The 24,733-nt window shown below is 42.8% G+C and overlaps 1 protein-coding gene across 2 annotated transcripts in view; it reads left to right on the top strand.

The window, feature by feature from the left end:
- Window positions 1–12,886: 12,886 nt before the first annotated feature.
- PDZD8 (PDZ domain containing 8) overlaps window positions 12,887–24,733 on the top strand; it is a 79,483-nt gene continuing 67,636 nt past the window's right edge. For both annotated transcript variants that reach the window (XM_025274100.3, XM_025274099.3), the window contains exon 1: window positions 12,887–13,761. In XM_025274100.3, coding sequence (XP_025129885.2) covers window positions 12,887–13,761 — 875 coding nt within the window. The remainder of the gene's footprint in view (window positions 13,762–24,733) is intronic.

Below are 24,733 nucleotides of genomic sequence, written 5' to 3'. Positions count from 1 at the left end.
AGTATATATTCAAGAGAAATGGAAACATATGTCCACACAAGCACTTGTACACACTGTTTCATAGCAACATTATTTGTCATAGCCAAAAAAGCAGAGAAACCTAAATGTCTAACATCTGCTAAATGCATAAACAAATTGTATATTCATACAAGGGAATATTATCTGGTCATAAAAAAGAATAAAATACAAATGCTATAGCATGGATGAATCTTAAAGGCATTGTGCTAAGTGCAAGTTGTTGTTGTTCAGTCACTGATTCACTTCCCGCTCTTCGCTCTTCGTGACCCCATGGACTGCAATGTGCCAGGCTCCTCTGTCCTCCACTATCTCCCAGAGTTTGCGCAAATTCATGTCCATTGAGTCAAGGATGTTATCTAATCCTCTCATCTTCTGCCGCCCTCTTCTCCTTTTGCCTTCAATCCTTAGCAGCATCAGGGTCTTTTCCAATGAGTCAGCGCTTTACATCAGGTGGCCAAAGTGTAGCCAGCGACAAAAAATCACATATTGTGTCATTTCTTTTACATGACATATCCAGATTAGGCACACAGATAGAAGACGATTCCTGGTTGCCTGGGGTTGGAGTGAGAGGAAATGAGGAGTGATTGTTAATGGGCACGAGGTTCCTTCTTCAGGTGATAAAAATGTTCTAAAATTAGATTATGGTGATGGCATCACAACTCTGAATATATTAAAACTAATCAACTGTACAGTTTAAATGGATGAATCTTATGGTATGTGAAAAATATTTCAACAAACCTATTAAAAATCTCACTAATCATAAAGATATCAACAAAACATAAAACATAAAGATACGTCGATATCTTCCTAGTACTACGGTATGTTTCCCCATCTTGTTACTCAAGACCGTCTTGGCACTTTTTCAACTTGTAATAACCTCGTAAAGCCGGTTGGTCTTCAAAAGATGAAGCAAGTCAAAGTTTTGTAATTAGAGGGAAGAAGTACTTCTAAGTTCAGAGGTCAGGTTTTTACTCAATAGGAAAGGATAGGTCAGAAAATATTGTTTTACAACATCTTAAAACTAACTTTTAACACATGCTTATTAACTGTTTGCAAGGTGTTAATAAGCTTTATTTGTCTTTCTAGAGAATCTGAGGAGTAAGAAGAATAAAGATGCTTAGCCAGGAGTCCCACTGAATTTTTCTTCACTAATGTTGATTATTTGGTTCTCTGGATGTGAGATGGTAGGGAGCAAAGAGCCAGTATGTCAAGGTAGTCACCAGGTTGGAATCCAGACACATGAACCTGGATTCGTTTTCTTCCTTTGCCACTTAGTGGCTGTGTGACCTTCTGCATGTTGCTTAGCCTCTCTGTGCTTCCATTTCCCCTCTGTAAAATAGGAATTCTATCTCGATCCCATGAACAGAGGATCCTGGTGGACTACGGTCCATGGGGTCGTAAAGAGTCAGACATGACTGAAGCAACTTAGCATGCACGCATCCTGATCCAGTTTTTATTTGAGGGCCTAGCCCATTGCAGTTACCTTTGTTTTTAAAAAGCTTTTAACAGGTGTTTATGAGCAATATATCTTGGTTACTTTGTCCTGATTTAAAAAATAGTGTTGGCATTTTCTGCAGATCAGTATCTTATTCCTGTTTCTTTTTTTTTTTTTTTTTCCTTTTCTACTTGCTCAGTCGTGTCCGACTCTTTGCAACCCCGTGGACTGTAGCCCACAAGGCTCCTCTGTCCATGGGATTCTCCAGGCAAGAATACTGGAGTGGGTTGTCATTTCCTTCTCCAGGGGATCTTCCCTACCCAGGGGTCAAACCCAGGTCTCCCGCATTGCAGGCAGACGCTTTAACCTCTGAGCCACCAAGGAAGCCCTGCTTTATTTTGATGTGTTTATTATTGAGTTACTTGTCCAAGTTCTTCCTTGAAACTCTGCTATCAATCAGGAAATAAAGAATTAAAGCATTTGATTGCTGTGTATTTTGTTGCTGAACAGTTGTGGCCCTACTGCTGCTTAGCTAAAAAATAGAGTGTGGAGAGGGCAGGAGGCAGTAGGGGACAGTAAGGGCAGGTGGCACTATACAAATTTCCTTTTAAAGGTCCCATGTGGCAGCACTCATAGAGAACTCGCCAATGCAGGACATGCAAGAGACACAAGTTCGATCCCTGGATTGGAGGATCCCTTGGAGTAGGAAATGGCAATGCACTCTAGTATTCTTGCTTGGGAAATCCTATGGACAGAGGAACCTGGCAGGCTATAGTCCATGGGTTCACAAAGAATCGGACATATAATGAACACATATACATCATGCATTCACTCCAGAAATTCTCTGGGGGTTGAGTAGGAATCTTTGTAACAATGCAAATATTTCTTGGCCATCAATAGCACATAAACAATAATAATTAAGTTCAGTTGTCCTTGATATTTTGCCAACTTTTAGCCACGTAAAAACTAGAACGTGCAGATTTTTTTAAAAGCTTTGCCATTGTGAACCCATATTCATAATGCAGAAGGAGAAGGCAAATCCTGTTTTAACAGCCTGATTTATAATTTTCAAACATTTTCAGTATTCCTACCCTAGCCCTGAGTCCACATATTTTAAGACTGGGCCCCATTGATTCAATCAGATAATCAGATTATTCTTTTCCTGAAAGTTAGCTAGTAATAACTTATTGACACTAAGCATGTGTCAGACTTCCTGTTAAGTACTCTCTACATATTACCTTATTAAATCCTCTTAATAGTCTTGTGTCACCAGTAATTTTATTATCCTTGCTTTACAGAGAGGACTCTGAGGTTTGTAGAGTTTAAGTGACTTGCTCAAGGTCATATAACCTCTAAGTCCTGGAGCTGGGATCTGACCCCAGGAGGCCAGAGTAACTGTGGGAAAGGGTAGTTAGGAGAGGCGACCTTGGTGCACAGTGCTGTGGGGAACTTGGACAGAGGAAGGTGATGTGGGAGGGTCAAGATATAGGCAGAAAGGGCTGCAAGGACACAGTTCCATTTGCAGTCAGACCAGAGATTTGAGGTCACCTCCAGGGAACATCCCCAAGCACCAAAGGCTACCAGATATCCGAACAGGTGGGCAGGAGTGCCGGTGTTGCCAGCTTTTCATATTCTCCCGACTTTAACATACACAGGGAAGAAGAATGTCCCATGTAACTGTGTTACCTTAGATGCTCATTCTGAGGTCTGATTTCTTCTTTCCTTCCTTTCTCTCCCTCTCTCCCTCTGTTTCCTCTGTCTCTCTCTTTCAGGAAATACACACTGAGTTAATACTATGCACTAAGAACTATGCCTGGTTCAGGACAAAACAGACAGAACCTCGCCCTTATGTCTAGAGGAGAGACAGAGAGCAAATTAACAAGAAAAGACTGAAAATTGCCACGATGATCCAAAATGCCATGAAGGAGAGGTAGGTACTCTAGGAAAGTGGGAACTAGGGGAATCTGGCCCAGTCTCAGGGTGAAGTGAAAGTTGTTCAGTCATGTCTGCTCAGGCCAGAATACTGGAGTGGGAAGCCTTTCCCTGCTCCAGGGGATCTTCCCAACCCAGGGATCAAACCCATTGCAGGGAGATTCTTTACCAGCTGAGCTACAAGGGAAGTAGGGAGGAATTCCCTGAGGCAGTGACATTTCAGCAATGATCTAGGTTGGTAGTAGGGGTTAACCCTACAAACGCTTGGGAGAATGTTTCAGGCTGGGAGCCCTTTAAGAAAAGAGCCCTGTGGATTGGAGCATGAAGATTCTGAGAGGAGGCTAGTGAGGCTGGATTGTGAATACAGGGCAAAGTTCCAGATCTTCTAGACCAGGAAGTAGGCAAATTATGGCCCCCTGCCTATTTTTGTAAATATAGCTTTCTTGGAATACAGCGACATTTGTTTATCTACCGCCTGTGGCTGTATTTGGCTACAATGGCAGAGTTGAGTAGTTACAACAGAGAACTCATGGCCCACAAAATCTAAAATAGTTCCTTTCTGCTCCTTTACAGAAAAAGTTTGCAGACCCCTGATCCAGGGGGAGTTTCCAAATGAAACCAATGCTGGACAGACAAAAAAATATCCAGTGACATAACTAGGTGCTATATCTATACTGGCCAGGCCAGTACCCACAAGCTTTGTAGAGGAAGCCACTTTTGCTCCTGTGGCCAGAGCGGAGTAGACCAGAGATCGGTCCCAGAGCAGCCTGCAACACATACCAGTTAAACACGAGAGAGGCTGAACAACACTGAGATGATTCAGCACAAATGAGGGGTGAGGGGGCTTGGGGAGCTAACCAATCAGACCTTCTCTTTTGGAAATATAAGTGCCAAGTCAGCAAAACAAGGAGGGCTATTTACACTCAGATTGACAAGGCCAACATTACTTAGAAAAGTGTCTTGGTTTCTAAATACCTAGCTCACCCTACATCCCAGGGTGTAAACAGGGATCCACACAGTAAAGACCTCCTTGACTGAAGGAAAACCACACCTGACTCTTCTAAGGAATTTGCCTGTCTTGATCACTATAGTCTGATGCCCTGGGAATATCTTCCTCTGCCTTTTCAAGAGAAAATGTTTCCGTTTTTGAGTTTTATTTATTTTATTAATTTGATTGCACTGGGTCTTGGGCACACAGGATATTTAGTTGCAATATGTGGCATCTAGCTCCCTGACCAGGGGCTGAACCCCAACCCCTCTGCATTGGGAGCTCAGAGGCTTAGACACTGGACTACCAGAGAAGTCCCTATCTTTGAATTTTAGACAGCAAGAAACGAGCTACTTTTCTGGCAAGGAATATGGTCAGAAGAAAGACTCCCTTGTTGAAAGAGAATTTAAACACTTCAGTAGGTGGTTAGGAAAATGTAACCACATGACGTTTTAGGGAAGGTAACTGAAATAAAAGCTAAGCACCATGGAATTAGTAACCCACTGGCAGCTGAGCAGGAGTCCTGACTTCAAGTCCCTACTGGGACACCAGGGCAAGTCACTTCTCTTCTGGAAAACAAAGTTTCAAAGTCATTCATTCCTTCTACAAAGCTGTAGATTAATGGCTGGATTTAAAGGGTGGCTGAAGAGTGAATGAGGTGGAAAGTGGAAGATGATAGGCAACAGGGACCAGGTCATCTGGAACCTTGGACTTCAAGGTTCAACATCAGCTTTCACCTTGCCTGAGACAGGGAAGTGTATGAGTTTCTCGTGGCTCTTATAGTAAATTAACCACAAACAGTGGCTAAACACAAATTTATTCTCTTACAGTTCTGGAGGTCAAAAGGCCAACTTTCAGCAGTCTCACCGGTTGGAAATTAAAGTGTTCCTTTCTGGAGGCCGCCACTATTCATGCTCTTGGCCCTCTTTCATCTTCAAAGTCAGCAATAGTGGACTGAGTCTTTCCCCATCACGTCATTCTGATCTTCTGTCCTGCCTCCCTCTTCCACTTAGAAAAAAGATACAACTTCTGTTTGGTTATTTGACTGTGCCAGGTCTTAGTTACAGCACGTGGAACCTTAGGTTGCTGCATACAATCTCTTAGTTGTGGCCTGTGGGATCTAGTTCCCTAACTAGAGATCAAACCCCTGTGTCAGGAGTTCAGAGTCTTAGCCACCGGACCACTGGGAAAGTTCCCTGCCTCTTCCACTTTTAAGGACTCTTATGATCATACTGGACACAACTGGATAATCCAGAATAATATCCCTCTCTTAAAGGAAGCTGAATAGCAACCTTAATTTCATCTGCAACATTAATTCCTTTTTGTTGTATGACATAGCATATGGAAGGGTCCTGGGGATTAGGATGTGGACATCTTTGAGGGGGTCACTATTCTGCCCACCGAGGCACCACTGGTGGTTTTGAGCACTTGAATGAAACAATCAGACTTATGCTTTAATCCAGTCACAGGGGCATCTGTGTTTGAACAGACATCAGGGTGGCCAGGGAAGAAAGAGAGAGGCCAGTGGAGAGTCTGCTCTGAAAATCCAGGCCCAATATGGTGCTTGAACCAGGATGTTGAATTGGTAAAATTTCAAATATATTTTGAAGATAGAACCAACAGGATTGATCAACAGACCAGAGGTAGATATATGCAAAAGAAAGGTGCCAAGGACAACACGAAGCTTTTGGCTTGAGTACCTGGAAGAACAGAGGCACCATTAATAGAGGGCTTCCCGAAGAACCAGTAGTGGTGAATATCAGCTTAGTTTTGCACAGTATTAATACATGAAGCCATGTGGTTGAATTAGATCACCTAAGGAGTGAATCACTCACCTACAGCCAAACATCCTGGAATGTGAAGTCAAGTGGGCCTTAGGAAGCATCACTACGAACAAAGCTAGCAGAGGTGATGGAATTCCAGTTGAGCTATTTCAAATCCTGAAAGATGACGCTGCGAAAGTGCCACACTCAACATGCCAACAAATTTGGAAAACTCAGCAGTGGACACAGGACTGGAAAAGGTCAGTTTTCATTCCAATCCCAAAGAAAGGCAATGCCAAATAATGCTCAAACTACTGCACAATTGCACTCATTTCACACACTAGTAGAGTAATGCTTAAAATTCTCCAAGCCAGGCTTCAGGAATACGTGAACCGTGAACTTCCAGATGTTCAAGCTGGTTTTAAAAAAGGCAGAGGAACCAGAGACCAAATTGCCAACATCCGCTGGATCATCGAAAAAGCAAGAGAGTTCCAGAAAAATATCTATTTCTGCTTTATTGACTATGCCAAAGCCTTTGACTGTGTGGATCACAATAAACTGTGGAAAATTCTGAAAGAGATGGGAATACCAGACCACCTGACCTGCTTCTTGAGAAACCTGTATGCAGGTCAGGAAGCAACAGTTAGAACTGGACATGGAACAACAGAGTGGTTCCAAATAGGAAAAGGAGTACATCAAGGCTGTATATTGTCACCCTGCTTATTTGACTTATATGCAGAGTACATCATGAGAAACACTGGGCTGGAGGAAGCACAAGCTGGAATCAAGATTGCCAGGAGAAATATCAATAACCTCAGTTATGCAGATGACACCACCCTTATGGCAGGAAGTGAAGAAGAATTAAAGAGCTTTTTGATGAAAGTGAAAGAGGAGAGTGAAAAAATTAGCTTAAAGCTCAACATTCAGAAAACTAAGATCATGGCATCTGGCCCCATCACTTCATGGCAAATAGATGGGGAAACAGTAGAAACAGTGGCTGAGTTGATTTTGGGGGCTCCAAAATCACTCCAGATGGTGATTGCAGCAATGAAATTAAAATATGCTTACTCCTTGGAAGGAAAGTTATGACCAACCTAGACAGCATATTCAAAAGCAGAGACGTTACTTTGCCAACAAAGGTCCATCTAGTCAAGGCTATGGTTTTTCCAGTAGTCATGTATGGTTGTGAGAGTTGGACTGTAAAGAAAGCTGAGCGCCAAAGAATTGATGCTTTTGAACTGTGGTGTTGGAGAAGACTCCTGAGAGTCCCTTGGACTGCAAGGAGATCTAACCAGTCCATCCTAAAGGAGATCAGTCCTGGGTGTTCATTGGAAGGACTGATGTTGAAGCTGAAACTCCAATATTTTGGCCACCTGATGCGAAGAGCTGACTCATTTGAAAAGTCTCTGATGCTGGGAAAGATTGAGGGCAGGAGAAGGGGACGACAGAGGATGAGATGGTTGGATGGCATCACCGACTCGATGGACATGGGTTTGGGTGAACTGCAGGAGTTGGTGATGGACAGGGAGGCCTGACGTGCTGCCGTTTGTGGGGTCTCAAAGAGTCGGACACGACTGAGAACTGAACTGACTGACTGACTGAAGGAGTGAATATAAAAACAAAAGAGGTGAATGTGCCCTGAGACCCCACTGTTACACTGATTCCCAACAGTAGATCTGGATTTGCCAGTAGATGTCAAGGGCTTACAAACTTCAAGCCTTTTGCAGCTGCAGCCTATCATTCTCCCCCACAGTTACCTTCCTCTGCTTTGCAGGGAAGTGCAGCCAAGGGCAGTGTCTCTTCTCTCAGTTTAATGGGGCATTCTGATATCAGCACTGCCTCTTCCCTAACCTCTTCCTTCAAACAAGTAGTCTCAAAGTTTCAGAAAAATAGGGTAGCTCTCTCTCACCAAAAGTGGAGAGGATGACATGTGAATATATTCATTTAATAACTATCAGTTGAGCACTTACTACATTCCAAGCTCTACGTTGAGGACTGGGAAACACTGTGGTTTATAAGACACATCGTACAAGTGATGACAAAAAGACGTGATGAACCTATATCCGGGTTGAATCCCATGGGTTCGCAAAAGAGTTGGACACGACTTAGCGACTAAACAACAACAACAGAGACCTGAGAAATAGCTAGATAGCTTAAGGGATATATGTCTCTAAAGCAAAAGAGGTCCAGAGGTGGGATTGCAAGGTTGTATATAGCTTCAGTATCATCAGTGTTCTAAGATTCTTCTTTCTGTTTAACTATCTTCAGTGCATTCTAAACTTCTCTACGGTTTTCTCCATATCTTGTGATATTTGCATTATTTTGTATCATTTTTATAAACGGTTAGTAGGTTACTCACAAAGTCTCCATATTCACATGCTTTGGCTTTCTCATCTTATTTGTTCCTTCACGAAGAGGAATTCAGAATTTAACAGCAGAAGTGGTTCACGCCTCTATCTGGCTGGTGAGAATGCTGGTTTTATTTGTACCCCATCTTCCAGTATTCAACTGCCTTTCCCCTTGAAATGGATACTTCCCAGGAAGGCTGGTGGGGCAGATACATTTCAATGACATCATTTGAAACTCATTAAAAGGTCAGCAGGCTGGCTAAGTACTACTTCCTTCAAAAACATACTCAGAATCATAAATGTTGAGAGCTGGGGGTCAACGGTTCTCAGACTTTTGAGTTTCTGTGAACTAGCATTAATATTTTTAAAAGGTTGCTGAATTTCTATTCTTCCAGAGAATGCCATTAAAAATGATAAGCTTCTAGGAACACAGTATCACCTCCCACAATGCACAGGACATCCCTCATAACAGAGAATTTTCCAGCTCCAAATGACAACAGTGCCAAGGTTCAGAACCCCTGGGCTTGCTGCCCTTAATGAAAGGCAAAAGAAGAAAAGCCCCCAACCTGGCAGACATTTGCACTGGCAGACACTGTTGAAATGTGGGAGTGGGTTGGCCAGATGGGCTATGATGAGGTCAGCTAGACAGGGGGTGGACTGGCTATCCCAGGCCTGGGCAGGGTGGAGGGACAGGGCCAACGCTTATGGACATCTTGATTTTTAAATGGGATAAGGCACATAAAATCTGTAACACTAAGCCTGACACATGGGCTTTCCTGATGGCTCAGCAGTAAAGAAACTGCCTGTAATGCAGGAGATGCCGGTTCAATCCCCGGATTTGGAAGATTCCCTGGAGAAGGAAATGGCAACCCATTCCATCATTGTTGCCTGGCAAGTCCCATAAACAGAGGAGCCTGACAGGCTACAGCCCATGGGGTGGCAAAGATTAGTACACGACTGAGCATGAGCACAAATGAATGAACTTTAGGGGCAGAACTTTAGGGGACAAATTCTGCTGGGCACCTGATCAACCCTATATAATGGATTGAGAAGACTGGAGGTTCTCAGAGGTAATCTGAGGAGTAAGGATGAGGTAGGAGGGCAGAATAGGGAAGAGCCTGCAAGATGGAGTCTGAGACTGAGACTCCCAGGAAAATCATCAACTTCTGTGTGGGGGAGGGAAGTGGGCGAAGAATATTTTAAGATGCATAATGCATTAACGCACAATTTGAAGTATCTCAGTAATGTGAAGATTACTCAGATAATCTTCCACCTCACCTCCAGCTTCTGTGATGTTTAGTACAATGTGAACGTGTTATTGGCTCAGTCCTGTCTGACTCTTTGCGACCCCATGGACTGTAGCTCACCAGGCTCTTCTGTCCATGAAACTTCCCAGGCAAGAATACTGGAGTGGGCTGACACTTCCTTCTCCAGGGGATCTTTCCTACTCAGGGATCAAACCCAGGTCCTCTGCATTGCAGGCAGATTCCTTACTCTCTGAGTCATCAGGGAAGCCTTACTACAATGGTACAGGACTATTACAAAGGTTTTTGGTGGATATTAAGGGTCTACATTTCCCATTTGGGTTTAAAGAGTGTAGAACTGAGACAGCAGCCCAGAAGCAGAAGCAGGAGCCAGAGGTGATCACAGGAAACTATCCCTGCAGGGTTCTGGGCTTCCACAGGATGTGGAATATGGTTTTGAGCCTAGTTCTCTCAGCAGGATTACATTTTCATAGTAAAGGAGCCATTCTGGTCTCATACTTGGGCATGCTACCGCTAAGTCGCTTCAGTCGTGTCCGACTCTGTAGGACCCCATAGACGGCAGCCCACCAGGCTCCTCCATCCCTGGGATTCTCCAGGCAAGAACACTGAAGTGGGTTGCCATTTCCTTCTCCAATGCATGAAAGTGAAAAGTGAAAGTGAAGCTGCTCAGTCGTGTCAGACTCTTTGTGACCCCATGGATTGCAGCCTACCAGGCTCCTCCGTCCATGGGATTTTCCAGGCAAGAGTACCAGAGTGGGTCACCGTTGCCTTCTCCAACTTGGGCATGAGTAAGAAAGATGAGATCAGCTTGGTTCCCGAGTTCTATGCCTGCTCCAGCTGGGTCAGAATTCTGTTTTCATTCTGGACTCACCCAGTCTCAGGACAGTCACTGGCTTGGGGAATCTTCCAGGACTAGAGAGGAGCCTTGCCCTGGCCCCTTAAGGCCATCCAGAATCAACGAGACTTTTAGGTATGGAGTATTCTGACCCTTAGTTCAGAAAACTAAGATCATGGCATCTGGTCCCATCACTTTATGACAAATAGATGGGGAAACAGTGGAAACAGTGACAGACTATTTTGGGGGGCTCCAAAATCACTGCAGATGGTGACTGCAGCCATGAAATTAAAAGATGCTTGCTCCTTGGGAAGAAAAGCATGACCAACCTAGACAGCATATTAAAAAGCAGAGACATTACTTTGCTAACAAAGTCCACCTAGTCAAAGCTATGGTTTTTCTAGTAGTCATGTATGGATGTGAGAGTTGGACTATAAAGAAAATTGAGTACCGAAGAATTGATGCTTTTGAACTGTGGTGTGGGAGAAGACTCTTAAGAGTCCCTTGGACTGCAAGGAGATCCAACCAGTTCATCCTAAAGGAAATCAGTCCTGAATATTCATTGGAAGGACTGATCCTGAAGCTGAAACTCCAATACTTTGGCCACCTGATGCGAAGAACTTGACTCATTTGAAAAGACCCTGATTCTGGCAAAGATTGAAGGCAGGAGGAGAAGGGGACAACAGAGGATGAGATGGCTGGATGGCATTACAGATTCGATGGACATGAGTTTGAGTAAACTCCGGGAGTTGGTGATGGACAGGGAGGCCTGGCGTGCTGCAGTCCATAGGGTCCCAAAGAGTCCTACACGACTGAGTGACTGAACTGAACTGATCTGACCTGTGTGGGAGTAGGGGAAGATCTTTGTGCTGTCCCCGAGGTTGGAGCACAAAAGCATTTATGATGTAACCAGACTTCAGGGGGAGTAACATTGTTGCTGGGCAACTCTATGGCTTTCCTCAAGGTGCTACCCTGTGCAAAATTTTCTGAAGTCTTTCCTCACCTCCCCCTCCCCCTTTCCCAACTCCCCCTTCCTGTGCCCCAGGGAACCAATCAGCCGCCTTCCTTCTCTAGCAATCTTGTTATCCTAGTGCAGAGTGGTGACTGAGGACTTAGGGTTTAGTTTTAGACAAACCAGGCTCCATTGTGTAACCCGGCAACTTCCTTTGCCTCTGCGCCAGCGTTTGCATTTGTAAAACGGATGGTGGCTAACTAAAACTGTCTCTTAAATGGACTAAATGTGGCAATACACCCAGGGGCTTAACGCACTCCAAGAGCTAGACGGTGACTATTCATCTTCCAATCATCTAGCAAGTTCATCTCACTCCTCATTTATTCCTTGTAGCGGTTCTTTTCTGTCCTTCTGGTTTAAATCTCAAATATTTATCTATGTAGTTAAGTTAGTTCGCATCTGAGGCTTTTTTTTTTTTTTTTTTTGTCTGTCCCTCCTTCCCAGGGCCCACCCTCTGCGGACGCAGAGCGTCTGTTGGTCAGACTGATGGTCGGTTACGGCAGTCTCCGAGGCAATGCAATCTTGTCCTCGGCTTGGAAAGTCTCCGAACCGCTAGCTCAGATCTTCTGCGGCGCTGCCCTGCATGGAAAGCCGCCAGCCCATTCTCAGGGGCGCGAGAGGAAGAATCACACTGCAGCAGAGGTAACAGACAGGGACCGAGGCCAATGAAGGGGGATGGGTGCATTAAAAGATAACGGGATGATCGGGATCAAGAACACGCCGCCACGCCCTCTCCGCCCGGCCTCTTCTCCTCCAGCCGGTGGCCCCGGTTACCCTCCTAGATCGGGACAGCGACTTCCGAAGTGACAGCCACGTGGACTGCGGAGGACTAGAATGTTGCCGTGGGGGGCGGGGCTGGAAGGGCGCCCGAGAGGTGAAGAAGGAACCGCGTACGCATGCTCGGGTGCCGGCTGCCAGGCGACGCCGCCGGGAGCGAGTACGCTCCTGACGTCACGCGCCGTTCGTCCAATGAGCGGCGGTCGGAGGGAGGCGCCGTTCCGCCCCCTCCCGCCCCCACCACTGCCGCCGCCGCCGCCGCCGCTGCCACCGCCACCACGGCAGCCGCCTCCGGGAGTGTCTGAGGGAGCGCGAGGCCGCCGCAGGCTTGGGCGCCGCATCGCGCTGTCCGGAGCCCCCGGACGAGGCCCAGCGTGCCGCTTGCTCCGACCCCCGCCGCCCGATGTCCTCAAGATGGAGGCAGCGGGGAGGGCGGCGTGAAGAAAGCGGCGCTGTGGGCGCTGGGGCAAGGGCCCGGGCGGGACGGGCGGAGGCGGCGGCGGCGGCGGCGGGATGGGGCTGCTCCTCATGATCCTGGCGTCGGCCGTGCTGGGCTCCTTCCTCACGCTCCTCACTCAGTTCCTGCTGCTCTACCGCAAACAGCCCGAGCCGCCGCCGGACGAGGCCGCCCGCGCGGCCGACGGCTTCCGCTACATCAAGCCGGTGCCAGACCTGCCCCTGAGAGAGTACCTTTATGGCGGCGGCGGCGGCGGGGCTGAGGAGCCCTCTGGCGGGCCCCCAGAGGGCGGCGCGACCCCGGCCCCCGAGACCCCCGCCCCGCCGACGCGGGAGACCTGCTACTTCCTTAACGCCATCATCCTGTTCTTGTTCCGGGAGCTGCGGGACACTGCACTGGCCCGCCGCTGGGTCACCAAGAAGATCAAGGTGGAGTTCGAGGAGCTGCTGCAGACCAAGACGGCTGGGCGCCTGCTGGAGGGGCTGAGCCTGCGGGACGTGTTCCTGGGCGAGACCGTGCCCTTCATCAAGACCATCCGGCTCCTCCGGCCCGTGGCGCCCTCGGCCACCGGGGAGCCCGATGGCCCCGAGGGGGAGGCGCTGCCCCCCGCCACCACCCCCGAGGAGCTGGCCTTCGAGGCGGAGGTGGAGTACAACGGGGGCTTCCACCTGGCCATCGACGTGGACTTGGTCTTCGGCAAGTCCGCCTACCTGTTCGTCAAGCTGTCACGGGTGGTGGGGAGGCTGCGCTTCGTCCTCACCCGCGTGCCCTTCACCCACTGGTTCTTCTCCTTCGTGGAGGACCCGCTGATCGACTTCGAGGTGCGCTCCCAGTTCGAAGGGCGGCCCCTGCCCCAGCTCACCTCCTTCATCGTCAACCAGCTCAAGAAGATCATCAAGCGCAAGCACACCCTCCCGAGTTACAAGATCAGGTGAGAGGAAGGTTGCGGCGGAAGGTCGCCCGGGCGCGAGGGCCCCCTGGCTCTGGGACCCTGAGCCTGGCAGGGCACTGTCTCCGTCGTTGGGTGGGAAGGGCAAAGACTTATACACCCCCTGCTTTCCAGGGCTCTTCCCCACCCTGGACAGGGCCCTCGATTAAGTGCCCACATTCTTTGCTTCCGAAGGGCGTTAATAAGGAGCTGGAAGCCTTTCCGTGTGCTCTTGGTCATCCACGGTGCTGTCAGCGCGGGTCGAAGCAACATATTGAAAATGGAAGGGAAGTCCTTCCCTCCCCGAACGGCTCTGGGACTGTTGAGAAACTATTTCTCTAGGTGGTTGCTGCATTGCAGCATCGCCTTGGCCACATTGAGAAATTGTGCGTGGATACCAAGTACAGGCATGATGAGTGTGTTGGGAGCCCAGAGCTCTTGTATTTTGCAACCGCAGGCCAGTTTTGCCGTGGTGCTTCACTTCACTTTTCACTTTCATGCATTGGAGAAGGAAATGGCAACCCACTCCAGTGTTCTTGCCTGGAGAATCCCAGGCACAAGGGAGCTTGGTGGGCTGCCGTCTATGGGGTCGCACAGAGTCGGACACGACTGAAGTGACTTAGCAGCAGCAGTGGGATTACATGTCACTTGGCAACTTTCAAGGCAGAGGCAGAGTCTATCGGAAAGGAATACTTTTCCATTGCAAATTGGAAACGAGTTGGGAGCCTATACATCTTGTACTTCTCTGTACCTTTAGTGTTAATGTCGTCTGGGGTAAATTCTGTAGCACAACCCCAGGCTGCCTCCTGACCTTTCAACTCTACTTGGCTGTAGGCTCCTCCCACAGTACCTGAAATTGCCCAGCAGGTAGTATTTTAAGATGGGTAGTGATTTTGACTTTGTAAAGCCTACCGATATTTGGCGGCTTGATTTTTGTGATTAATGTACAAGGGTTTGGGTTTTTATTTATTTATTTTTAATATCGTAGAAGTGGAAAGGGAAAAGAAGTTTTGTGGGGCTAGTCTTCACTTTGGTCTGGGAAGGCTTGTCAGTGTTGAAGGGTCATATATGGTTATTCTAAAACAGATACATTTTTAATTTTACTTAAAGTGTTTAACCCTTTTGGAAGTTTTTATTTGCCATAAAATTATGTCAGTCTGGTATTTGCCTTACCTAGTTCCCTTTAGTGGAAGTTACATGTTACTAGATCACTAATTTGCTACCACAGTTTAAAACATCAATGACCCAGGTAATTCAGGAATGTTTTATGTTTGGGATGGAGTTGACTTGTGTTATGTGGCAGGTTTGCCTTAGTAGTTGCGTTTGTTTAGGCTAATAGCATAGTGACAGCTTAAAACCGTCAGGTGGCAGAAATTTATAATGGAAAAATTTCCATAGATTTGAAGAAGATGGTGAACTGGTTACTGATTTCCTGTTCTGTGAAGTAGAACATACTTTATGAAACCTACTCTTTCAGCGCTGGAATATGTGACTAAATTCTCAGTGAGTTGCAGTGTTTAAGCAGTGAGGTGTTTATAGCAGTGTGTGGCTGAGAAAGTTGTTACAGATTTTGATATGTTTTCACAACTTCAGTTCTAATATTTTCTAAGTGGCTTTAAGATGCCAAAAACTTGACTAAGCTATTACTAATATTTGGGGGTTATTTGCAGGATAGCCAGTGGTAATGGAGAAGGCAATGGCACCCCACTCCAGTACTCTTTTACCTGGAAAACCCCATGGACGGAGGAGCCTGGCAGGCTGCAGTCCATGGGATCCCTAAGGATCTGACACGACTGAGCGACTTCACTTTCACTTTTCACTTTCATGCATTGGAGAAGGAAATGGCAACTCACTCCAGTGTTCTTGCCTGGAGAATCCCATGGACAGGGGAGCCTGGTGGGCTGCCATCTATGGGGTCACACAGAGTCGGACACGACTGAAGTGACTTAGCAGCAGCAATGGGATTACATGTCATTTTAAGTTGGTTGGCTGTTTTCAATGTCGACTTGAAATTCAGTTAAATCTGAAGGAAATTATGATTAGGAGTCATGGAGCCATTAATAGGTTTATTTCCTTTGAAGGAACTTTAGCATCTGTTTAATTGAATAGCATCATCATTTAAAATATAGTCAAATTGCTTTTATTTACTGTATCCAAAAGGATTTTTAGAAAACATAAAAATCTTGGGTGTGTTTGGGTGTTATGATATTTGAACTTTTAAACCTTAAATGTTAAATGGTCACCTCCAGAAGTCTACACACTTGTGCTCTATATTCCAAAGCATTTCAATAGTAAGTACTGCACAGAATATATCACTCAATTTGTAAATATTTACTGTGTGTCTGCTATGTGCTTACCATTTTTCTGGGTACAGGATTTCAGTACAGTCTCAACCCTAATGGAGGTTGGAGTTTAGTGAGGATTGAATTAGCTGTACTTAATAAGATTTAGCTAGAATGTCATTAGTGGGTAACACTGAAGTAACTAGGAAGCTGATTTTAGTTTAGTAAAAGAGAATGATAGACGTATGAGGATGGAGAGTGCTGCTTCACAAAGTGTTGAGTTCTCTTATCTGTGTGTAGCTGTTCTGCCAGGAATATTTTAAACTACTGATGTTGTGGAGCAAATTCAAGTTTCAGCAAAGAGAATAAATTAAAATACATTTAAGATGTGTCACAATTCTCATAATGAGAATTAAAATAGCTGTGGTTTCTCCTTTTTTATAGATGGGGGAAGAGTGCTCAGAGTAGCTAAATAACTTGCTTAAAGTCACACAACTGTCAGATGGTGAAATCCAGCTCAGATAAAGCCAGACTGCCCTTTTTTCTTAAACTATACTGTGTTGTCCTTAAGGGATTTTTTAAAGTATGCCATCAAAATAATGTATGTGGGGGGTATCCTTCCAAATTAACTGAGAACTCTTAAGAGGCATATGACTGTACAGCTTTTTTCCCCCCTTAAATTAGTTTTGCGAAAGATTCCTTTTAAATTTAAATCATAAGGTTAAATCTTTGGGTGCTGCCCTATTTAGCATTTCATTTTTAATCCAGCAGATTTTGTTTCCAAATAGAAGGTCTTGCTAGTTTATCCTTTTAAGCTGTCTAATCTACTTAGTAGAGCTATAGCAGTAAAGAAAACTGTTTTGAGTCTTAGGATCTTTTGGCACTTGAAATTATTATAAAGCAGAAATATCTTCACAGTTGGCCTTGTTGTCACTTATTCCCCCTCTTCATTTGTTTTTCCATTTTCATGTTGCTAAAGTAAAAGTCTAAAGTGGACCATCAGGGCTTCCAGTTCTCATCAGGAGATGAGAGGGCAGCTCAAGTGGTTGGCTGCTTTCCTAAGGACCTAGCTGATAGACACTTCATTTTACCCAGCTAACATAGTTGGTAAAGGTTGTAGTATTTTTTTAATGAGTATACATTTTTTTTACATATTATTCTAATTTTATTAATATTCCAATGTCACTATCAGTGTTATTTTTTTTGATTTTTTTCTTAAAATAGTATTTCTTTAAAATAGTAAAGCCATCATTTTTAAAATTATTATTAACCAAAAATTAGTCTTCAAGAGGAAAAGATTACCATCAGTGTTCTTTTCTTTTTTTTTTTTTGTTCTCAAAAAATTTTTTTAAATTTAATTTCCTATTAGCAGAGAATTGTGGGTTACCAGTGCTCTTGACTATGTGGGGAACCCATCTTCAGCATGAAATCTGAGTAATAGTCCTGAGGAGTTTAGGGTTTGCAGGTCTGGTATTTGAGATTCTTACTGATGCTCCTCTTCCTGGGGTATCATTGCTAAGTCGTCAGCAGTGGTTGCATACTGAAAGGCCAGATCTGGTTCGTAGGTCCTTTCAATTTGGCCTGCACTATAGTTTTTTTGTTTCTTCATTGCCAGCATTTAAAAATGGAAAATATTGCATGATTTGGATTTCTGGCTTCTCTCAGGAAAATCTGGAAGGTCTTAAAGCACTAGGCTTGCATTTGTCCCAGCAATAATAAGACGGGAGAGATGGAGTCTAGTCACAGCTACAGGAAGCTGGTACATAGAGTGAGTCCCCACCCACTTGCTACATTTACTGATGACACTTGCCTGGCCTGGCATTGTATACATTTGAAATTGCTTACTAAATGAAGAACATTACTCTTGCTCTTCACTGCAAGTGGGAAGAGAGTTAGTAACTGGGTAGTAGAGGGTGATCATTTTGATCCCTTTTTAAACATTATATCTTTGAAAAGCCTTTCACTGAACAACTTTATTTTGTAAAAGATATTATCATTATAATGTTGAATATTAAAAACATCATTCTATTGGAAATCTTTTAAAAATCCCTTGAAATGTTTTTCGTTTCTCTGCAGTATAGTGATACTAAGTAGACAGTGGCTGCTTTTCCCTTGAGTTTGCTGGACTTTTGCTTTAGTGCAAAGTATGGGTCATCAATTAACTATGTATAAGTGTTTACTTCTCTGAGTTACAAAGAAGGAGGCATCTACTTATTGACACTATTTGAATTTAATAAATGAGTATGGAACAAATATTGGAAAACTTCACTTTTCAAGTTCATGGAATGTCTTCTGAGCATGACGATTTTGTCAAAACTGTTTCATTCAATGTTCTGATATATATTTGTAGAAAATTTTCACATATTCTTAGTGACTGGAGATTGAGGATAGGTCTGTATTTAGTTCGATAGGCTCTTTTAGTATAATTATCTGTTTCTTCTCTAATATATGATTAATTTCAGAGAACTAAATTAGGCCTGGTCTGGAAAGCTTCATACTCTATAAAGTAGCTTCTAATTGTGTTATTTCTTCCTTGGTCTGAGTTGAGAAAGAAAAACATTTATTCTTAATGTTAATTATAACTTTTTAAAATTTTATTGAATACTGGAGGTAAAGATAGTTTCTAGTAATCAATGTCTTCTTAAAAATTTTTAAAGTGAATTCTCTGAAAGCTGACAAAATCATTTGTAAAGTTAAATGTATTGTACTGTGTTTATTCACTTACACTTTCATACTTTTCGTTCTGTATATGGACAGCTTTTAAAAGATATCTTGGCTTAGGCTGGAAAAACTTTAAAATAGCTACTAATCATAATTTTACTTACTCATATTGGTAGGAAATAAAGCTCACCTTTGGTTCTTTGGGACAGTGAAGACAAAGACATTGGAATATCACTCTAGCTATTCTAGAGTAATGTATTAGCTAATTTTTTATTTGTTTTTTCTTGTACTTCTGCTCGGATGAGTATCTCTATATAAATGGAATTGTAAGATAACATTGTCTTAGATAAATAATTGTCATTTTTAAAATAGTCACTTATTTTTAGTAACTTTTTCCTGAAGACTACCATACCAGGTGGAGAAGGAAATGGCAACCCACTGCAGTATTTTTGCCTGGACAATTCCATGGACAGAGGAGCCTGGTGGGCTACAGACCATGGGGTCGCAAACATTTGGACAATACTGAGTGACTAAAACAAACACACACACACACACCATACCTAGTGTTGTGGTAAGAGTATGATGATAAAAATGGTTATAGCGTAGTTCATGCTTTCAAGCTGGTTACTCTTCCTGGGAAAAACAAAAAACAGTTAAAGCTCATTATACTGGCATTTGTATATATTTAAGACCTTCAGTTTCGTGAGAAATGAAGAGGAGCCATCAGTGTCTGCTAGGCGAGCACTTGATTACTTTGTGCTGTATAATGTTTTGTGACCTTGGAATACCTGAGTGTGGTCCAGTTTAGTGCTGGTTTTAACTTCTTGCAAGTTGGGTTTTCTTCAGCTATTTTGAATTATTATGATTTAGACATTTAAAACTCTTTAGATGGAAAAATAGTATATTGAGAATTAAATCTTTGCTCTAAAAATTTGACTTACATATTGAAAAGAGAAGAATAATAATGAGGAAGCTGTTGGAGTCTAATCAGTAGTGTAGAGATCTGTTGGCTTCTGAGAAAGCCCCACTGTGTTGTTACTGGAAATAGCTAAAGCAGATCACTATAGAGTAGATTGCGTTGAAGGAGCATGCCTGATCAAACAGTTAATATTGACTTATAAATATTGCTAGTCTATCGCATGAGATAGAGGCACAGGTAATAAAATCAGTTTGCTGACTATATGCAAAGCACTGTGTGTGTACTTCCACATACTTGCTATCTTTCTTTTTTCATAGTTACAGGAACTGTATAGGAAGTCGGTATCTCATTTTTACAGAGACGTTGGAAACTGGAGACTTCCAGGGGGTTAGTGACTTTCTCAGAGTCCTTTTAAAAAGTCCTGGACTCCCAAAGCCATGCTGCGTTATTTCTACGGAGATAAATCAGTGGTTACTCTAAATATACCAGGAGTTCGCAAACAAATTGGTGCTAGACTCACAAATTAAGAATGGCTTTTACATTTTTTAACTTTACATTTTAAAGTTGTTCAAACAAAAAGAAGAAGAATGTGCAACAGACCATATTCGCCCATGGATTCTAAAATATTTCCTTTCTGGTCCATTATTAAAAAAGGTTTGCTAATCCCTGGTCTCAACTGTGAAACAGAAAGCCCTGAAAAAAAAGCAACAACAAAACTGTGCTTAAGTGTATACAAAAAAGGAACATGTGTGCATATACAATATGTTGAAAGGTACTTCTAAACCTTTTTTTGAGGGTCCTATCTTTTTGGAAAGCTAATGATAACTGTGGTACTTGGCAGAAAAATGCATAAACAGTTTAATTTCATGGAATTTTTGGTCCCCTGGAAACCTGTCTAGGGTTCTTAACCCAGGTTGCATAGTAAACACAAAGGAATACAATTTTGTTCCCATAAATACAACTAAAATTAATCTTCTGAAATAATTATTAAGCACTTCATACTTTTGCTGGCCTTCTTGTATGGCTTCTATGGCTCACTGACCCAGCATTTTTTCCCTTCTAATTCTCCCATACCCTCCGAATATTGTCACCACGAAACAAGTGCTGTTAAATCCCTATGTTTCTTTCTAACATCATAGGACCTACCAACACTTTTGTCATGACATCAGAGCACATCATACTTCGTTGGAAAGTTGTAAAGCGCCTACCTGGTCATTAGCAGAAGTTTTACAGAGTAGTTTCAAAATCTCTCTTGCCAAATTGCTGCTGCTGCTGCTAAGTCACTTCAGTGTGTCCGACTCTGTGCGACCCCATGGACTGCAGCCTATCAGGCTCCTCCATCCATGGGATTTTCCAGGCAAGAGTACTGGAGTGGGGTGCCATTGCCTTCTCCGTGCCAAATTGCTAAGACTCCAATAAAACCACATACTTACTGTATTTGTAGGGAAAAATGAGGTGTAAGTGTTAATTATTTACCTTCAAATGAGTAGAACTGAAGGTGTTACAGAGAAGCTGCCAGTACTGTGGAATTATTTCATTCTTTTGTTTGAGGCTACAGAGAAGTACTTCAGTTATCTATTCCAGTAAATAGAGCTTTGGATTACCATATACTTTAATTCAGCATTCTGCTGCTCAAAAGGACCTTGGACAAAAGGCTTTTATCTTCTCTTAGTCTCAGTTTCCATATTTGTAAAATGGAGATGAAGTAATATCTATCTAATTAAAGATAATAAATGTCATATATGATATCTACTGAATAAATATATCTTTGCTTTAGTAACTAATTGAATGTACACATTTATTGATTATCCTACATTTGTCACATTTTGCTAGAGATGTCAGAAATTTGTTAGGTGATACTGTTAAAAAAAATTTATCTTTTCAAATGAGTGATAAGCTCATTGTAAAAAAAAATACAAACAGGGAAAATCTAACTGTTAGAGAAAATCACAGTGGAAAATCTCCTGTAATATGTTTTCTTAAAACTGTTAAATTCAGGGACTGTTCTTCCATATGTTTTTCTAAATGTATTCTAATTTGTTGTTCAGTCACTGGTTCATGTCAGACTTAGTGTGACCCTGTGGATTGCAGCACAGCAGGCTTCCCTGTCCTTTACTATCTTCCGGAGTTTGTTTAAATTCATGTCCATTGAGTTGGTGATGCTGTCTAACCATCCGATCCTCTGCCACCCTCTTCTTCTCCTGCATTTAATCTTTCCCAGCAGCAGGGTCTTTTCCAAGGAGTTGGCTCTTCACATCAGGTGGCCAGAGTATTGGAGCTTCCCTCTGTCCATGGGATCCTCCCAGCAAGAACACTAGAACAGGTTGCTATTTCCTTCTCCAGGGGATCTTACCTACCCAGGGAATCCAACCAGTGTCTCCTGCATTGGCAGATGGATATACCCCCTAGTGCCACCTGGGAAGCCCCTGTAATTTGTTACTAGTTTATAAAAACAGTTGGTATCCCACTGTTAGCATCTTGCTTTTTTTGTTTGTGTTACTCACTGTATCTTAGGTTTTTAAATGTACCTGCTTTATTTTCTTTTTAAAGGTGCTTGGAATTACACTGATTGCAAGTACCACAAGTTAACCAATTTCTTGTTGATTTTTTCCTCCAGTTTTTCACTAATATAAATAATGGTACCACAGACATTTCTCTATATATCTTTGAGTAGATACTAGTTTTTTTCCTTGTGATTTGAAGGAGTATGTTATGAAGGAGAATTTTTTTGAAGGAGTATTTTTTTTGTTTTGTTTTGTTTTTCCCCCATTTTTTTTTGCCAGTGTTCAAGTATTGTATTTAGGAGCATTAAGGAGTTGAAAATACACTCCTCTCCCTTTTAATTTCATTCCTCGATATACCCATTGTTAAGTTTGTGGTGTACACCCAGCTCTGCTCAATCACAGGTACATCAATACAACTCTTAAGCTCAAACACACATATACAAGCCTCTTATATACTGAAGAGGTACCTGTCTCTTTCTCTTTCTCTCCCTCTCCATGTCCCCATCCTTTTCTCCTTAATAAAAAAATGGAGAGTGTAATATAAATGTGACCATGAAAATTGGTTTGTAGGTGTAACACGAACATCCCTCCAGGCAGTATGTATAGGTCTAATTCACTGATTTATTCCACTCCTGGCCATACCTTATTTTCTATATCTCTTATTTTCTCTGGCTCTGACCTTATATTTCTATACCTCTTCTTCTTACTTAGTTTGTTTCAGCTTCCTGGGTGTTCTTACACTCCAATCTTGCATCCGAGGCCTTAGCTAGTTCTCCAGGAATATTTTTCCCACAGATAGCCAAAGAGCTCACCCTGTCACTTTTCAGGTCCTTGCTTCCTTATTACTTTTAGTTATCCTATATAAAAAAGTACATTAGTGTGTTATGTGTGGAATTATTATTTTTTTTTGCACAGACTTTTTACTGATACATTGTGTGTTTCTGTGTGTGATATAGAAACTGCCCAAATCCTAAGCATACACTTAAATTCTCACAAAGTGCACTCAGCCTTGTAACTGAAGTGTTGGGATTTTGAATTTAGTTTGAAGAATACCTGTTCGTTGACTTTCTGTAAATGGAATGTATAGAATATATTAACTTTTTTTTTTAATGGTTGAAGGTTGTCATTATAAACACAGACTAATGATATGTAATCCAATTCTGATTATAAAATCAGTACTGAAGAGGGATGCCTTCTCTCCCAACACACAGACATGCACTCAAATGATGCTAATTGAGGTTTCCAGAAGTTCACAGTGCTGACTTCAAGGTCTGTCGGGCACCTTATGGACACCCTCTCTCTTCCTCTGATTCTTACAAAGACAAACATGAATCCATTTGCAACCTTCTCTAACACTCTAGAAACCTTGGTTTTTGATTTTCACATTCTTTGGAAAGGTCAGTATTGATAAACTAGATTATCATCCTTCCCTTGGACTGATATAGAATAACAATAAAACTTATTTTCACATAATTACCAGTTTTCTTAAAACCAGTTGAATGCTTCGGAACATGTATTTTTTCTGTAATCAGCACATTGGGTCTTTATTTTATGCCCATGAATTCTTTATATATTGTAGGGGGAAAGGAGCTGATGATATGCTAGGTGAATTACAGAAATATCTGTGCTTTGATTTGCATAACTTTGATTAAAAAGCTGCACAATTTCCCCTTCCCCAGCATAATTAGTTTTTCTTGATATGTACTTAAAACAAACATGCTGATTAGCAAGCACAACAGTAAAGATGTTTTAGAAGAGTTTATTCTTTTGTATCTGGCTTTCCAGGTGGCTCAGCAGTAAAGAATCTGCCTGTAGTGCAGGAGACGCTGGGGAGACAGGTTTGATCCCCGGGTGGGGAAGATCCCCTGGAGTAGAACATGGCAACCCACTCCCAGTATTCTTGCATGGAGAATCCCATGACAGAGGCCTGGTCTCAGACAGTGGGACACAACTGAAGCGACTGAGCATGCATGCATTCTTCTGTATTAAGTACCTGTTACTTACTGTTACTTGTTTCATTTGGTGAGGTATGTGCCTGTTATTGAATAGGTGTTTGTTTAGAAATGGTGTTTCTGCTAGGATCAACTCCATATCCTCCTAGATAATCTGCAGTTATAAGTGACTATTGTTTTTAGCTTTTTTTTTTTTGGCTGTAAAATCTTCAGTAGCAATATGGGGAGATAGTATTTCTGTTTAGTAGCTGGCTATAAGAATCTCTGTTTTGAAAATGACTGTGTTCTTAGTACAGCTGTTTCATGCAGGCATCAGTATCTACTAAACAGAGTATCTGGTGGTGTGTGCTAACTCATTGTCCTCCTCACACAATAGCCTTTCGTGCATGTAAGGTTATACTCATACTCATTACTAAGGACGGATGTGGTTGCTGACTGCACAGTCTCTCTACCTTAGTTATTTGGTCAAGCAAGTAAATTATTCAAAGCTTTTAGTTCTGTGAAACTTGGTATAGCTAAAGTTAAGAGTCATTCTTCTATAGCTAATTTCATCGTATGATAATTATTTTTATAACACACTGAAATTTTTGTTTTGTTCTCACCATTATTAAGTACAATATTCTGTAAAATTCAGGTGATGATATCTGGTCTATTTTA

Source organism: Bubalus bubalis, chromosome 23 (genome assembly GCF_019923935.1).
Source record: "Bubalus bubalis isolate 160015118507 breed Murrah chromosome 23, NDDB_SH_1, whole genome shotgun sequence".
Taxonomy (NCBI): domain Eukaryota; kingdom Metazoa; phylum Chordata; class Mammalia; order Artiodactyla; family Bovidae; genus Bubalus; species Bubalus bubalis.
This window is presented reverse-complemented; position numbering and strand designations above follow the sequence as displayed.